The sequence below is a fragment of the Apus apus genome, chromosome 8 (assembly GCF_020740795.1).
Source record: "Apus apus isolate bApuApu2 chromosome 8, bApuApu2.pri.cur, whole genome shotgun sequence".
In the NCBI taxonomy this organism is placed as follows: Eukaryota; Metazoa; Chordata; class Aves; order Apodiformes; family Apodidae; genus Apus; species Apus apus.
In genome coordinates, this window is record NC_067289.1 from 26,741,978 (window position 1) to 26,759,011 (window position 17,034).

The 17,034-nt window shown below is 41.8% G+C and overlaps 2 protein-coding genes across 2 annotated transcripts; both read left to right on the forward strand.

Moving 5' to 3' along the window:
• Positions 1-2,758: 2,758 nt before the first annotated feature.
• LOC127387730 (transmembrane 4 L6 family member 1-like) lies at positions 2,759-12,508 on the forward strand. The gene is made up of 6 exons (XM_051626474.1): positions 2,759-2,935; positions 4,615-4,704; positions 4,794-4,942; positions 5,918-6,098; positions 7,051-7,102; positions 12,441-12,508. The coding sequence occupies exons 1-5, from the start codon at positions 2,759-2,761 to the stop codon at positions 7,063-7,065; spliced, it is 612 nt and encodes a 203-aa protein (XP_051482434.1). The 3' UTR covers positions 7,066-7,102; positions 12,441-12,508.
• On the forward strand, positions 10,159-16,325 carry TM4SF18 (transmembrane 4 L six family member 18). Its single transcript, XM_051626473.1, has 5 exons — positions 10,159-10,875; positions 12,441-12,530; positions 13,211-13,353; positions 14,717-14,897; positions 15,964-16,325. The coding sequence occupies exons 1-5, from the start codon at positions 10,699-10,701 to the stop codon at positions 15,976-15,978; spliced, it is 606 nt and encodes a 201-aa protein (XP_051482433.1). The 5' UTR covers positions 10,159-10,698; the 3' UTR covers positions 15,979-16,325.
• The last annotated feature ends 709 nt before the right edge of the window (positions 16,326-17,034 follow it).

Here is a 17,034-nt window from a genome sequence, read left to right on the forward strand (position 1 = left end):
ATCCTCCAAGCACAGGAGCCTCAAGAGACTCGATCCTTGGAGCCCATGTGATATTGGACTTGGACACTTCAGTGCTTGGACAAGGCACCTAATTTTAGCCACTTCTCTGGTGTGAAAGGTCAGTGTCCTGCCCCATGTACCACTGTTCTGCTGACAAACTTTATAGTGCAAAACTGATGAACTGGGGATACAAGCCAGTTGCTGTAGTTGGTTATAAACCAGCCCCCTTTCGGCAGGAGAGGATATGGAGGTCTTTCTTTCACAGTGGCCCTACCTGCTGGACCATAGAGCGGGCTATCCAAGTGGCTTCCCTGCCCTTTGGATTGTCTTGTCCTTCCTGAGCTGCGTTGCAGTGGGTGCTTCTCAGCCAGAGCCAAGGACTAGACCTACAGCCTGAAGTTAGGCCTTAGCCTAGAATCACAGAATGTTAGGGATTGGAAAGGGACCTCCAAAGATCATCAAGTCCCACCCCACTGCCAGAGCAGGACCCAAAACTAGCGCAGATCACTCAGAAAGGCATCTGGAATTAGTCCTTTGAGAAGAAAATAATGGAGTTTCTCATGGGCTGTGGGGAAGCACCTGTGAGTGAGTAAACAATTATCTTACCTCTTCAAGTGCAAATAGTGTGGTTCTTGTATAAAAGATTCAAAACCTGATTTGGGTTTTGTTTACACTAGTGTAAACTCTGCCTTCTGAGGGGGCTGGAGTTTGGGCCCTCTCACTTGGCTGCTGCTCACCAGTTTCTCAACTGGTATGTAAACTCAACATGCCCACAATGCATTCCAAAAACCCACCACTGCTCACTTTACCCAGCAGTAAAATGTGGATATATGAAGTAAACAGGCATGAGAAGTAAACAAGCTCAAGATTTTTGTAACCTATATGATTATATAGGAGAGTGATCTGATCTGCTGTCTGTGGGGGGCAGGTTCAGTAGTAACTGCAGACTGCAATGGTCGTGCAGTGCTCTGTGTGCTTGATAATGTGTAGAATTTATTTTAAATATAAGTTCTTGATTATGTGAAATTTTCAGGTCAAGTGTTTAGAAAACAATTATACACATTATAAATAGATTTAAAATTACTTCTCAGTGGCCATATGTATGGTGTGGCTGGGAAGGGAGAGTGCTGGGTGGTGGTTTGGAGGGGGAGTGTTTTGGTTTTTTGAGCATAACACAATAAAGGGAGTTTTCAGTTGAGCAGCCATCTCATTCTGCAGAGGAAACTTGCAGGATGATGTTTATGCTGGTGTTAGTCATCAGAGGTGAAGTGCACAATAATGGTAGGCCTGTGTTTCTACAATTGGAGGATATTTTTCATGATGAAGGAAGTCTCCAAGGTCAACAGCTACAATACCCGGAGAAGTTACATCACAAAACCAGTTTTGCACAACGCTGCTCTCTTTGTTTTTTCTTCCCCCCTTTTTCTTTTTGCACATGGTCTCTCTCTCTGTCAGCTTAAGTGTTGTTCTCATCACTTGCAAGAATACCACGGATTTGATTTGGACTTCTGTTTGAATTGTTTTGCTGTTATTTGGCTGTTAAAAAAAATAGCAAACCCCAAACCAAAAGATTGGAATGTGTATTTTTCCCCTAAATAATTGAAGGAGGCTTACTACAGTGTTCTAACATCCTGTACATTCCCAATCTTACTTTGTCTAGCTGCTGTTTTTGCAGTGAGAATTGCATTGTGTTAATGATGATGGCACCAGCAGCACCTCCTGAATCTGGTCTGGGCCAGCACGTTTCATAGTTACCTTCTATCACCTGATAGTGGTGGGCATGGCAGCTCACACCTCTGTGTTGAGCTGAGTGCATGCAGAGAAGGGAGTTTTTGACTTATTTTAGCAAAATTTGCATGAGGGGAAAAAAGAGAAGGCTAGATGTTAATTTTTCCAGGTCAGTCTGTATCTCAATTTACTATGCAAATTAATGTTACTGGTACATGTAAAACAGTTTGGAAACACCTCATTTCTGCTTAGCATTTTTCTTTATTGTGTTTTTAATGAAATTTCAGTGCAAGAACTGTATTTTGTAATACTCTTTTTAAAATAGGATTTTCACCAATGTTTGCTTGATTTAGCTTTAACAAATAGCTGTTAAACTCAGTTCAGCTTGTCCTATAGTGTCAAGAACAAGGACACTCCTTAGAAGCATAGCTGGCTCAATTTTATTTGTTTTGCAACCTCTTGATGAGGAGGCTCTTATTCCATCAACAGGACAGCATACTGAGAGGTTGCTCTACATACTCCTCATTACTGTAGACCTTATTGTATTTATACCCAAAACTCTGACTCAATACTACTGAATTCAACAGAGTCTTTCCCTGGCTTCATGTTGCTCTGAATCAGTCTATAAACCTAGAAGTCAGAGCTGCTTCTAACAAAGAAAACAAAGTATTTTTCCTGCAGTTCCTAACAGAACTTGTGTTGTGTTGTCCATGTCTCATCGTGTTCACTGGTAATTGTTCCAAGCAGTATATATTAATTAGAGTGAAATTACCTAGTATTCAGTATTTCCTTGATTGCATTTGGTTTGTCAACAATGATGGCATTTGGAAAGAGTGGTGGTGTTCTGCCATCCCTGTTTCCTCACTCTACAATTGGAACTGGTAGTTATGAAGAGGTGTGAATGTCATCCAGGGAGCTGGGTAACACTATTTAAGGAGGGGAGAATAAAGGCTGGTCTTCTTTTAGGTGTGGACAGGTATGAGAGAGGTCAGGTTGGAGGAGTGAGAGGAGGATTTACAAAGCTGAGGACATGTGTTTTGGAAGGAGTGCTCGATGTGTTGGTTATCAGTTGCTCTTCCTTGCCTTGCTCAGCATCGTGGCCAACATTTTACTGTATTTCCCCAATGGTGAAACAAGATACGCTTCCCAGCATCGCCTCGGCAGATACGTGGAGTGCCTCCATGGCATTCTAGGTGCAGGCTTTTTGGTGAGTAAGGACCTACTTGCTTCTTTCAGACTTGCTTTGGAGATACTTGGTATTACTGTTTCTTTATCGGTTATATGAATTAATTGTTCAAATATCTCATCAGCAGGAATCTCTGGAGTTATATCAAAAGAAGTTAGCTACATTACCCCATAGGTATTATTGGTTACTATCAATTATTTTATCTGAACTTTGTATCAGTTTAGATCTGAGAAAATCATGGGGTCTAGGTTGCAGAATCCAAATGTAAAACTGGAACAAGGCTCTCAGTGGTTTATGGTTTGTGTAAGAGGTTAAATAATACATTTTTGTTATATTATTGACCCCTTCTCCTTTTAGCTGTCCCTAGATAACTAGCATTTAGCTACAATTCCTTAATTTCTATTCTCTGAGATGCTGGCAGTTAGTTCTTTGCCTTAGCTCTTTATTCAGGGGCATGGAGTGGCAGTCATCAAAGCTTTGCATTCGAGTAAAAGCAAAGGATGAAGAATTGTGTTCATTATAGGATATTGTTAATCTGAAGTTATTCATTTCTACCTTTTCAATTTTGTGCACACATTGTAGGATGCCTTTTTCATTTGCTTTTTAAAGTCCTCATAGAAACAGGCTACAGATCTCAAGGTGTCTGCAAACCACAGGTTGAAAAGGATGGCATGATGAGGCCTTCCATCTTGTGGGAGGTGCTTCCAGCTCTGTTACAGCCCATGGGAACCTGGGCTGGGATTTGCAAAGTCTAGGCTTTATAAACAGAATAATACAAGTGAAATCAATGGAACTGCTCCTGAACCTCTTCTGGACCTGCAGCATTAGGACTCAGCAATAGGTTTGAGTAAGGGCTGGCAAGTATATGGGTGTTCAAGTGGATAGTTTTTATTTTATTATCTTGTTCAGTAAATCTGTGCAGTTTGCTGTGACACTTCACTCTTTCTTTATGGTTTTCTGACCTACTTCTGTGTGTAGAGTCTTTATAAGTGCTAACTATTATTAAGTCTTATTAATGCTGCTGGGGAGGATACTCTGTTTAATCAACTAAGCTCCTTCTTGGTTTTACGGTAAAAAGATCTGGAGGATGGATGATTTATGTTTCTTACAGATAGCTCCTGCTTCATTACTTTGCATTACTGTCATTGGAAACTGTTTGTGAAAATGTAGAAAAAGCTAGATGTCTGTAGTGAGATGTTTGTCTGAATTGGGCAAAACAGTCCTAGTCTTTCTGCTCTGACTAGACAGGCTTGGACATAGGCAGAGATGACTATTCTTCAGCAACTAGTATGTTGGTACAGGTTTAACAAAATAATTATGAGAAACTTAACTTGTAGTCCACATTTGGCAGAAAGTGCTTTTTTTACAAAGCATTTTATTTACAGGATACAGAAATTTTTGAAGCTAGATACTGTGAATTGCAACAATAACAGCAGGCTCTTTCTTGACAGGCTCTTGATGCACTGAAGTGCTGTGTATAGACCAAGCAGAAACAGGAATACACCAGTTCTGGAGTTGGCAGTACTGGTGTCAGTGGTGAGATGCCTGCTGTGTTAAACAGGAGTAAAGCTGAATCAGCTGTACAGGCTGCCCCCCACTCCCCTGCTAATAAACAATGGACATGAATGCAGCATGAGGACTGTGTTTTATCTGCCCTGTGCAACTAAATGGAATGTGTGTTTGTTTTGCTCTGTCCCCAGGTACTGATTCCAGCTGTGGTGTTCATCAGGCTTCACCACGGGGGCTGCTGTGGCTGCTTTGGCCATGAGGACTGTGGGAAGAGCTGTGTGGTAAGTGAGCCCTGGAGCTCCAGCCCCTGGTCATCCCAAAGACAAGATGATGGCTGTGTAGAAAGTTAATCTCTGTGTTTGCTATGCAGGTGCTGTCCTCAGTTCTGGCAGCCTTTGTTGGGATCCTTGGTTCTGGCTACTGCATAATCATCTCTGCACTGGCCTTGTCTCATGGACCATATTGCTACACTCAGCTGGAAAGAAACTGGATATATCCTTTCACTGAATCCTCTGGAGGGTAAGTGGTCTGTTTGTGAGGATATTGTACCTTCCCCCATGTAGACCTGGGTTTTATTCCAGTACCTTTCAGCAATATCCAGTAACTATTATATCAAGATCCATTCATAAGTTTACACTTCTCATGCACTAAGAACTAAAGAGATGGTGGCAGTTCCCCGCACTGCCACAGCTTAAAACAAAACCAATATAAATCCTCCATCCTACAAAAAGGATTCTGAAATATATATAGGTAACAATACATGTATACCACATACTGTTTATGTCTTTGAACTATGGATAGTGGTAGTTATGAAATTTGTCTTACCATTTGTGTAAGAATCTGGTTTGTGAGGCTTGCTTCTGAAGTTGCTTTGTGTCAGTGTAAACTGGCATAATGCCTTCCTTAGTGACAATGGCATAGAGTCATGGTGATGGAAACTAGGGAAGGTTCATAAGAGTCTTTGTTCACTGCAGGGTGGGGAGGGCCAGAAGCTCTTAATTATCCCTAATTAGATCTCTCCAGCAAACCCAGCCTATGTGGCTGGTTTGTATGCTATTCCCCATTCATCCTCAGAAATCCTGTAGGTTGGAAGAGGATTTGGTTTGGGTCCTGGCATGCTTTTACTGTGTCTGGGGCTGCTATCTTTAGAATAAAGGCCCAGTCCTGAAAAGGTCTGGGGTTGTTCTGAGAAATAGCTTTGCTCTTTCAGCTTTCTTGAACTTTTTTCTCACTTCAATTAGTAATAGAAGATTCTTCCTATATAGCTTGGACTTTTTAAAAAATAAATTAAGACTTAACAAAAATATATTGTTGATAGTTCAACATGTTCTTAAACAGAGCAAACTTTGCATGGAATAAACCACGGCATTTTGTTTTCCCACTTGGAGTGATCATCCTCAATGCAGTTACAGACTAAACCTAATTTGGTTGTTAGCACATGGTAAGCATCCCACTCTGTCACAATGTTAATATGCTTTTAATTGGTATGTACAGGTACTTGTTTGAGTATAACAAGTGGTCTGCGTGTCAAGAACCTCACAACATTGTGCAGTGGAATGTCACCCTCTTCTCCATCCTCCTTGTCTTGGGAGGAATAGAGTTCATTCTGTGCTTCATACAGATAATCAAGGGCATTCTTGGTGGACTGTGTGGGTTGTGCTGCAGTCACGAGGAGGTAAGCTATCTGTAGTTATAACCATGCTTCTCAGATGGACATGGAACACTGTTGTTACTGGTGCTGCTCTGTAGTCTTACTCAGCAGCTGTTTTTTAGGCATTCTTAAGCAACAATTCAGTGTACAGCTTTTCTTATGGCCCTGTTGTGTTTGGGGTTTTCATGTAGCATTTGACCACATTTTCTCAGCTGGTTGATCAGCTGTCACAGTGAAGTTAGTCTGCATAGGAGCCAGAAGGCTCCTTTTCCCCTCGTGGCACGTGTGGTGATCAGCACTATTATGAGTGATAGGACTGAAATACAAATCTCTGGTGGTACTGGTGGTCTTTGCCATGGCCTAAACTTTTTTGCAGTGTGTTGCAGTTCTGTGTAAGCTGCTTTTTCTAACTATTGCCACGTATTTTGCTCACAACAGCTGATAGACCACTGAGATTATGCCATATGGAATGAAAACTGCAGCATCCTGGCCTTGTTTAGGAAATGTAGGGTAAGAGAAGGAATTAAGTTGCACATAGCTAGCAAAACCTGCAGGCAGATCTGAAGGGTTTTTTGAAGGTAGGGTTTTTTGCATGAGGAAGGGGAATTCCCTCCAAGTTTCTGAATTTCCTCCGAATTTCTCTAGTCTTACTAAACAGTATGGACATGTTGTTTAATCAGTATCATAGTAGTAATATTGGAATTGCAGTGGCTTAATATAAACCAGATGTAATTTATATCATACACATATTATGGCTAAGAAATGCTTCACACTTTTAATTGACGTGGTGGAACATTTAGGCTCATCCAAACCCAATACTGTCCTCTCACTCCTGTCTTCCATGCTGTAACTGCAGGATAAAAGAGCCATGCTGTGGTTGTCTAAATGTGGTCAGGTTAATATTAGCTTTTATAGTTGGATACAATATTATCATTCTTCCCTGTAATGTGTTTCTTTCTTTTTGTTCCCCCCACAGACGTACGTTTGCTAGAAACCTGACAATGGATTGACGTCAGTGCATGTGTAGGGTATTGAGTATTTTGTGGGTTTTTTTACATTCCATGTATACTAAAATGCACATTGCTTGTTGTCAAACTGTGCTGTTACTGTCAATGTAACTCACTTGGGGCCAGCCTTTGTTGTTGGAGTCACATAAGGGTTTTCCACTCACCTACCAATATATCTGAAGGCAAAATGTATCCTGAATTTCTTTGGTTCATTTCATCTTAGTAGAGGCAACTGCCTCAACACTTGTGACGAAAGATGCTTCCCGCCCACCTTTCTACTGACATTCACCTCCCCTTTCTACTGACATAACGGGTCTGTACTTTATGCTGCTTTCCCAATAAAGTTGCATTTTCATTCTGATATTGGAATGAACACAGACCAAATCTAGTCTGGCCTAGAATACTCAGATGGAGCAAAAGCAAAGCAGCAGTAAAATGTGGATGATCAAGGGCAGATACATGCACTTCACCTCTTCAGGATTTTTCTGAACTTCACCTGTATTCCACAAATAAAGATTTGTATTAAGAATGCCCAGCAGGTGACAGTGATTCCTTTCCTGCCCATGCTGAAACACTGCTTTCCTGGTCTTAAAGGACAGTGGTGGCATGAGGTGAATCTGAATGATGTGCTGCCAGCAACACTGCTGGCAAGGTCAGTATGGTGCTGGCAATGGTGTTTTTCAAGTGAAAAACAAAACAGAACATACCATCCATTTCAAAGAAATGAGGCTGGTTACCATTATTGCTCAGTTTCGGGGTGTAGCAGTTAATGTTGCCTTTGAAAACAGGTGAGTTAGTTTCCGTTTATGGGAGAAAAATAATTTCCCATAGGTGTCAGTGTGTGCTTGGGACTACTTGTCACCAGGAGGGGAGGGCAGTCTTTAGAGGTAGCCAGAAATTTGAGGTGTACCTTGGACTGTCCTCGCAGCCAAGACTGTGCAGTAAATATGCATATCTGAAGAAATGCATTAACTGTGAAAACAAAATTGCACACACAGGTTCACAGCAGCAGCAGAACCTGGATGGGAAGAGTTTGTGTTTACAGTCTCAGCATGTCTGCTGCTTGCAGTTCTGTTGATTCATACATAAATATAGAAGTATATGGAAATAGGGCAATATCATTTCTGCTTGCTTTGTTTATCCCTCTGTCACCCTATTATGGGAGGGAGGAGAACATGCCCCAGATTCCTTGCTGCTGTGCAGCATGGTGTTTCTGTATGTGAAAAAGCACAGTCTGAAAAACCTTCTGCAAGTTTACATTGTGTGGGCTGTAAGGAGGAGGACAAGGGTCTCAGTGGAATAGAGTAGAGTTTTCATGCAACTTACAGATTTTAGCCTTTATGCTTGCATCATTGTTACTTGCCTTTCAGGTATACACAGCTAATTAAAGAACTGAATCAATTTTAGGAATTCCAATGGACAGAATAATTAGACTAGAGTTTAGAATTAAAAGTTTAGCTCCGATCCATGTAGCGCTAATGCACAGCATTACTATTAGTGTTTATGTTGTCATTTAAAAACAGGCAGTTGAATTACTTTGTTTCCTGATGTATAAGACAGTGGTTTGGGAGTTCTATCAGTTACATGGTAGAGAAGCAGTTGTTTTGGGTTAAATTAATTTCGGTCAGCAGAGAAGTCACTCACCCAAAGTAAACACGGCTTTGCGGTAATGGGCTCGGCACCAGCTCGTGTGCACTGACAGCACCAGGAAAGCAGTTCTTGCAACACTTGGCAAGATATTTGAGAAACTGGTTGCCAGGTTTGCTTAATACTTCGCATAAAATGTTTGCTTCCTATTCTGGCAGTACAGCATGACAGCAAAAAAAACCCCACACCTTGACTTGGTATTTGCAGAACTCAGCTTGAATACAGAGTAAATCAAGATGTGGGCTGCTGTACTGCAGAATGATCTCTGTTCCAGGTGTCATTTTCCATGTTTCTTCTAATCAGAACAGATTACTATGGGAAGAAGCAGCAAATTTGATTATAAACTAAGCTGCTCACTAGTGATTTTGGCCTTTGCTTTTAGAAAAAAGGATTTCATCCTATTACATGATGTCTGAGTTTCTTAATAAAAAATCAGCCCTGGGGATGTGATGTGCCTGCCTTTAATTCAGCTGTTTCCTCTGGTCTTTAAGGCACAGTTTGGATGGTATGAGTTCTGTCCAGGCCCCTGAGCCTGCAAGGGACATTTTTTTCCCTTGGAGGGAGGCCTGAAAAAGTATCTGTACTGATTAGGGAATACAACAGGAAACAGTAAAGTCTGAGGACTTAAAAATGAAACCTCCTAGAAAAAGAAGGGAAGAGGGAAACAGAGGAGAGTCAAAGCAGAGAATGGACAGAAAAATGGTGTAATGGCATGAGTGCCACTGTGACCAGTTCCTTAGGTGATCTCATTTGAAGCAACAGGAAGGAATTAAATACAACGTCCAACCAAACATTGGACCAAACAGCTTTATGAGAACATGAGAGGAGCCTGATGTGCATAGAGCTTAAAACAGCTCATGAGGAAACAGAAGGAAAATATGCCATGACATCATTGTTTCTAAAATCAGCCTTCTTTTGATAGAGACCAAATTAATTTTGTTCTCTGACTAGGACTTTCCTATTGAATACACCCTAAACTCATTTTTTAGTTACTTTTCTGATGACTCACAGGGGCTTGGAAAGAAGGCTTGGGTCATACTGTGAGCACACAGGCAGCTCTGGCTCTGTGGTACTGGGATGGATGTTTAGCTGCTTAGGGAATGATGACACATGAAAATGGGGAAACTGTCTGGCTTTGGCTTTGCACAGTGCAAAACGGCAGGCGTTTGAAAAAACAGCCAGACCTTTTGTCCTGTACAAGAAGTCACGTGTACTTAGGTCAGGTCTGTGGCTGTGCATACTCAGCTGTAAGCATAGGATAAAACAACTGGAGAAACAGTAGGATTTAATACATGAAACAGTTCAGCTGCATACTGCCATGGAAAAGAATAGTTAATTAAAGTGTGATAAGAAGTCTGCCTGGCAGTTTCTGACCAGTGTTCTTTGGGTTTCTGTTCTCTCTGCAGGGTGGCTGGGAGCAGCAAATGTTGCTTCACCCTTAGGGCCCTGCCTGCCAAGCTCTGGTCTCTGCAGGGAGGTGAAGTGTGGCCTTCTGCACAGAGTCTGGGTGTGGGTATCTTTTGACAGCCCCTTTCCCTGTTTAAGGAAGAAAAGATACTGAGCTGCAGGAAGGCTGAGCAACCTGCCCGGTGTCCCAGGCTGTCTGCATCGTAATCCGTGTGCTCAGTAGGAGCGCGTTGCTACGTGGTCACTAGGAAATGAGACTTGGGAAGTTCCTTCCTGAGTATGACTTCTAGACATACTTCATTTGGAAGATCACAAAGGAGGATCTTTTAGAAGGGAAACTGCTACTTAAAGACATGCGCTTAGGAAGGACAATGAGTTTAGACAGCGATATTCATCTGTTGTGCTAACTGTTCTGCTCTGATTTCTGGAATCACACCCCAGTCACCAGTTCCTGTCAGCAGTAAATGACTGGATCAAACTGAGGAGGTCCAAAGGCTTTTCATATTAAAACCTTGTAATCTTGTGTTAGCTCAGAAGAGCAAAGCTTCTATAGTTCTTGAGAGATGGCTTTACAGACATGTGGAAGCTGTTTGAGTTGTCTGCTGATACCTCTTGCCCTTTGGAGTATTGTTGTTAACATCCTGTTGTTCTTCCCTAATGGGAAAGCTTCACATGCTGCCAGTTACCAGCTTCCCAACTACGTGTGGTATTTTGAAGGGATCTGTTTCTCAGGTGTCATGGTAAGTGTTGTTTCTATGGATTTGAAATGAATGACATTCTACTGCAAGTAATATTGGATTCCTGTGCAGCAATGTAATTGTGCTAATTGTGATTTTAAAGATAAAAGAAAATTGATTACTTTTGCAAAAGGAGTGCAGGCAAAGCTTGCTCTGACTGAAACAAATGTGAATATGCTGAATTACACGCTCTGTGTACTGTTTAGTATCATGCAAGTGATTTGTCAGGGTGTTTGGGTTTTCTGCTGGCTTTTAAAGTTTAATTTACGCTTGCATTATGGAGACAGGCACTATCTTGATTTAATCCTCTATGAAGATTGAATTAGAGCTTTTTTAGCAAAACAAAATAATAATAATAAAAAAACTAAAAAAAGGTTCTCCTAAGTGTTCAGATGTTTTTAAGAGCTGTGTTCAGTCCATTATTTAAAGGATTGCATTGAGTGTTACTGTTGTTAGGCTAAATGCAGGAGATTGTCCACTGTGATTGGCATGGCAGGATTTTCTCCATTACATCTGAAATATGCACATTTGCTGTACTACACTAACAGGAGTTGTCCACTGCTCATCCTGCTTGCTGTGTTCATAAAGAACTGCAGCCTCAAGGGCAGAAAGCACACAATCAGTATTTTAAAAGGTTTCATCTGCATAAGTAAGGTTTTTTTTATGAACGTACTGAACTGGGAGGGTTATTAAAACATGAGACATTCTTTTGAAATTGTGTATTCTTTCTGAAGCAGAAACATTCATCTTTTCTAGTGGGGTAAAAATCTGTCAGGCAGAGAATTTGAACAGAAATGCGTATTTGAAAATTTGGGAAAAAGTGTCTGTAATATTTTGAAGTATTTTTAGCCTTGGAGTCACTAGCAGTTTATTAAACACGTGTATGTTATCCTGTTGCAAACAGGGCAGCAGCACGTGAGAGGACAGTGCTGTGATTCAGAAACATGCTCCTTTCATGTTCCTGCTTTCAAACCAGTGCCTTTCTGAGCAGCAGTTCATCATTCTGGAGCCAACATCTGATTTGTTGAAATGATTCTAGTACCAGCTTTAAATACTCCAATAGTCTGAGAAAAAAAGGGTGGTTACTTGACAGAGAAAGCAAGTGAAAGTCCAGGTGAATTTAACATAAAGCTTGTGCCACTGACCTTTTCAGCAGAACAGGGTTGGTAAGGAAAGTGACACCCTGATCCATGTAACTGCATCAGCAGGAAGCTGTTGGGCTGATGTGGTTGTACCAGTAGAACATCTGTCCTTTCATTGGTACTAGTTCTTGTGAGTTTGCTTGGGCTTCTTCAGCTTCACTGGCACAGTGCCCATGCTAGGTGATGCTTTGCTGTGGTGGGAGACCTGTACTCTTGTCCTTCAAGTACAAGGGAACACATACAGTGACAGACAGCCTAATAAAAACAGTCCAGTTCCATGCTAATTGTGTGTAATTGTGCTTTCTACTGAGCAGCTGTAAAATCTCAACAGAGCATAACAGCTGCAGTCCCTCCCTCCCAAAGGTGAAGGGGACTTCAGCTTAATATCGGCATCCATTTCACTGACCTTATCATGTCCCCTTACAGATCCTTCTGTTGGCAGTAATTCTGATATCACTGGAGTGCAGCATGTTCTACCGGTGTTGCCAGAGTGAGAGCTGTAACAAAACCTACAGGGTAAGTGTGTTTTATTTTTGTGCCTCTCTTTAACATTTGTGCTGAGCCTTCCTGCCCTCTGTGCCTTCCGGCACATCCTTCTGCCTTCTCCGGTGCTGTTTCTGCTTCCTTTCACAGAGAAGGAGTCTAAATCAGCTTCAGAGGTCACAGAAAATGTAGCTCCTTCTGAAGCAGGATAAAAAAAAATAAGCAAAAAAACCCCAAACAAACAAACCCTACCAAAAAATCCATGTAAAATAAAATAAGACGTTAGAAGGCCTGAGAGTTTCAATGAGATGCCCCAGCTACATAGCTTCATCTCCTTGCTTTTGTATTGTTTGGAAGTCCTTTTTTCCAGTAACGACTCAGTAGACACTCACTATCTGGGATGCAAGCATGTTCAACACGTGGTTGTGTTCCTCTAACGTTTTGGGAAACAGTTTTGCAAAAAGTACAAGTTAAAAAAAAATAAAAAAATCCCCAGACAATATTTAACTGAGTTGTGAAACTGTCTAAACTCCGTCTTTGTATTGTATGGATGTGCTTACTGCTCTTTACCTAGTATTTTTCTTCCTGATTTTTTAAGATTGGGACAATCAAATGTGAAATTCAATCCCCGGGAAGTAGCTGGCCCAGCTGAATAACTGTATTTGCTGTGGACACCATCCCCACACAATAATATTTTTCTCTCTTTACTTCAGAGTTTTATTTCAATTGTGCTAGCCCTGCTTGGAGTTGCTTTCTCTGGATACAGCTGCATCATTTTTACCTTGGGGTTGATCCAAGGCCCCTTTTGCAATTCATCAAGTGGATGGGATTATATCTTCAAAAACACTGCTGGAGGGTAAGAAACATCAACATAACTCTTCTGGAAGAAGCTGTTCATCAAAACAACAGTCCAACACTCTCACAGTTTTACACAAAATAGCAGTCCTTTGAACACAAGGCCTGTGTTGGTGAGTGAGGTTTTTCACCTTCTTGAATGAGCACCAGAATCCTCAGGGAAAAGGTATTTGCCTCCTTGTAGGAGAGATTAACTGTAAGAACCTTTGTACTGATCAGTCAGGCCTGGAGGCCCATCTAGATAAGTGTCCTTTATCTGTGGTGGTCACAGTCACACATGTAGTAAAGAATACAGATTAGAGTGAGTGTTCAGGGCTACTTTCTCAAGGTTTTATCTCAAATTCCTCATGTTCTTGGTTTAAAGATTATAGATGGCATTTTTTGTACTTAATAACTCAGTAGGTTTCTTTTTAAATCCTGAAGCTCAATGAAGTCTGGTTTGATCACTGGTGGTTTTGCATACAGCTGCTTTATCTCCTAAGACACCTGAATGAGGCAAAATGTTGCCTGTCCCAGCCTCCCAGAGGCATGGGACAGATCTGTACCCTGAGGCTGCTTTCACAAGAATTTGTCCTCCCTTTGAAAGATCAATGCTTGGTAAGACTTGAATATTTAAGTCATAATGCCAAGCTCTTCCAGCTGCATTTGAATGCATTGAGAATTACACTTTTCAGAGGATCACAAAGAAGTTCCTGCAGCATCCAACAGGAGTAGTTCCTAAACTATGGCCTTCTCTCACTTGTCACCTTTATTTCAAAACTCTGAAGAGCATCTGCAATCTCTGCTTCATATCACCAGCATTACCATCCCATTTGGAAATACAATTTGAATTCAACAGAAAGGGCCAGATGCTGAAAAATGCACTCCAGATTTGGCTCAAAGCGTTTTGGTTATGAATGTTTAGGGCAAAAGCAGTTGCCACTGAGCAGGTGTCTAACAAATAGTCATTTAGGCTGCATGCACTGGTTAGAATGATAGCACTGATGTTTTCCTGTTCTGCCTGGTGCTGATGTCAGCTGGACTTTATCTAAAGCTGAAACTAAATCAATAAAAGGAAAATTCCAGTTTTAAACTTGGCTTCTGCCATTTGAAAATATGATGGTTTCTTTCTAACACTTGGGTGTCTAACAGGGAAACTAATTAAGCAAATGCATTTGAGGAAATAAGTCTTTTCACTTAGCTAATGTTGACAAACCTATGCAGGAGTTACATTGGTATAATGAAAGACTAGAGTCTGGCTCCTAAACTTGAAGCATATAAATCCCAATATGCTTTTCCTATATATTATAGGTAAAAAAATGTGTAATTAAATTGAATTGCAGCCACTACGTTTCACTTACTTCACCCTGTTGTTTCTCTAATAGGTACCTCACAGATTATCCTGCTTGGTCTCGCTGCACCGAGCCTGCTAACATCGTGGAGTGGAACATCATTTTACTCTCTATTCTTATAGCTCTTAGTGGACTGCAGTTGATCATCTGTTTCCTCAAAGTGGCTGCTGAACTGAAACGGACACTCTGTGGAACCTATTCTGTTTTTGTCCAGGTAACATAGTATCTGAGGTAATTTCTTCAGCATCTCTAACCAGTCTAGCTTCAGCAGTTTCCCTCTGTTGAGGACCTACCCTTTTGGTTTATGCATTCTCTGTGCTACTGTGTTATTACCAGAGGATATGTACTGATAATGCCATTGTGGAATACAAGGATTGGTGACTGCTCATTCTGACCTTTAAGGCTAGGATTGAGAACAAAAAAATGTGGCTGGGAATTCAGCACCGATGCTGAGTCCATTACTCCTGGGTCAGCAGAGGCTTCTGAGCACCTTTTCTCTAGCATTCAGTTTAAAGTCATTCTTATCAGTGTGTGGATTTCACAACAAACAGAAGAAGATGCAGGAGGCAATAATATGCAGCAGTCATGACCTAGACATGGGTTTTTACTACATTTTCAGTAGGTTATTGGAACAATAACTGAGAAGGCTGTGCTTTGATCAGAAGAATTAGGTGGAGCCCCAGAGCTCAAGTGACTGCTGCTGACCTGCGTGGAGGTGTGAAGTGGTGTGGTTTGGCGTGGTGTCCTGTTTCCCTAGCTTTGCAAGCAGGGTGATGATAGACACGCTTGTCCCTCCCTGTCGAGCTGCACGAGACCAAGGAGCCCTCAGGGTTTTATGTAGCCGGCAGTCTCAGTGTGATGGCACATTCCGGAGAGATTTCTAATTAAGAGAAGCTCAACCCCCAAAGGCCTGTGTGCACAGCCACGCTCGCGCACACGCCTGTGCTGACCTGCAGAGCGCGGGGGCAGGTCTGTGGTGGGAGTCGGGAGGACAGAGGGGATGGGATGGCGCGGCCTGACCGGGGCAGCAGCCGGGCAGGGAGCAGGGGACAGGCACGGCCGTGGGCAGGCTGGCAAGGAAGCTTCTGGTAGGAATTTACTGTAAGGGCCACCCACCCACGGGCCAAGGCCTGAGGCGTTTCTGCCGGGGCTGCCGCCAAGCGCCAGCGGTGCTGCCGGCCCTGGGCCTGCGTCGGGCTGGGGTTGCATGTGGGTGCTGAGCACTTCGTGTTAACTTCAGTTGAAAAAAAGACGGCAATTAATTCCTTTTTTATTTACAGGCCAGGATTCTCTGAAAATGGCAAGGAAATTTTCACTGCTCCTTCCCCACCCCTCCAGAAGAAGAAAGAAATGGCTTCTCTAGCATATACGATGGTAGATTTGGGTGCTGCAAAGACAAATGAAACCCTTGTCTTAAATCTTTGCCTCCCAGTCCTCTCTATTTTGGATGAAGTTATTCGAACTGTTTGGTATCTACATTTTCCTAGTTGTTTTCTAACATGTCTGGTTGTTCCTGACAGTGAATCTTCATTTTTTTACTCTCCAGCTGCTTCTGACAATAAGGACGTTTGAATACCATGAACTGTGTTTGTATTCAACTCACCCTCTTTTGAAAATAAACTGCTGTAAAACTGCTAAAGAACTGCTTTTATACTCCCCTGTCTTTGCTTAGAAGGTAGGAATATGTGTTCTTCTGAAGGGTCCTGATTCAAAGCCCAGTATGTCAGGAGGGGTCATTCCCTTGAGAATTAGTGCCCTGGATGAAGCTATGATTTCTAAGTGAAGAAATTTTAGTTGCAGACAGACCACGATGGTCACAAAAGGCAGCAGCCTGTCCTGCTTATTCTATCGTGGAAGTTAAACGCAGAAAGCAATTACTGGATAAAGTCTATAAGCCTTCCTGCAGTAAGGCTTTTAGAAATGCATCCAGGCCTGACTGAAAAATCAGATGTACAGCTCTGAAGTCAGCTGTGCTAGTTAATATGTGTTGATAACTGCACTGGGTTTCTTTTTATTTTATACTCACAGACAAACGTTTTTTGTTTTTTTTAATAAAGTATTATGTGACTTGAGGGAATTTATGAGGGAATCTTGTGAGCACCCAGTGGCAGCTTGTGAATACTCTGCTAGATTCCTTGACCTTGCTGCAATGGGAGCTTGACATTCTTGGCAGTATTAATCAGAGGAAAAAGAATAATCTGTTTTCAAAAACAATCAGCAGCTACAAAGTGTTTTTAATTTCTCAAATAATTATTATTTCATTCCCAGTGGAAATTCAGGGATTCACAATAAAGTGGACATTTGGCTCATTTGCTGCAGCTCTATGGGCACCATATTTGCCTGTATTCAGC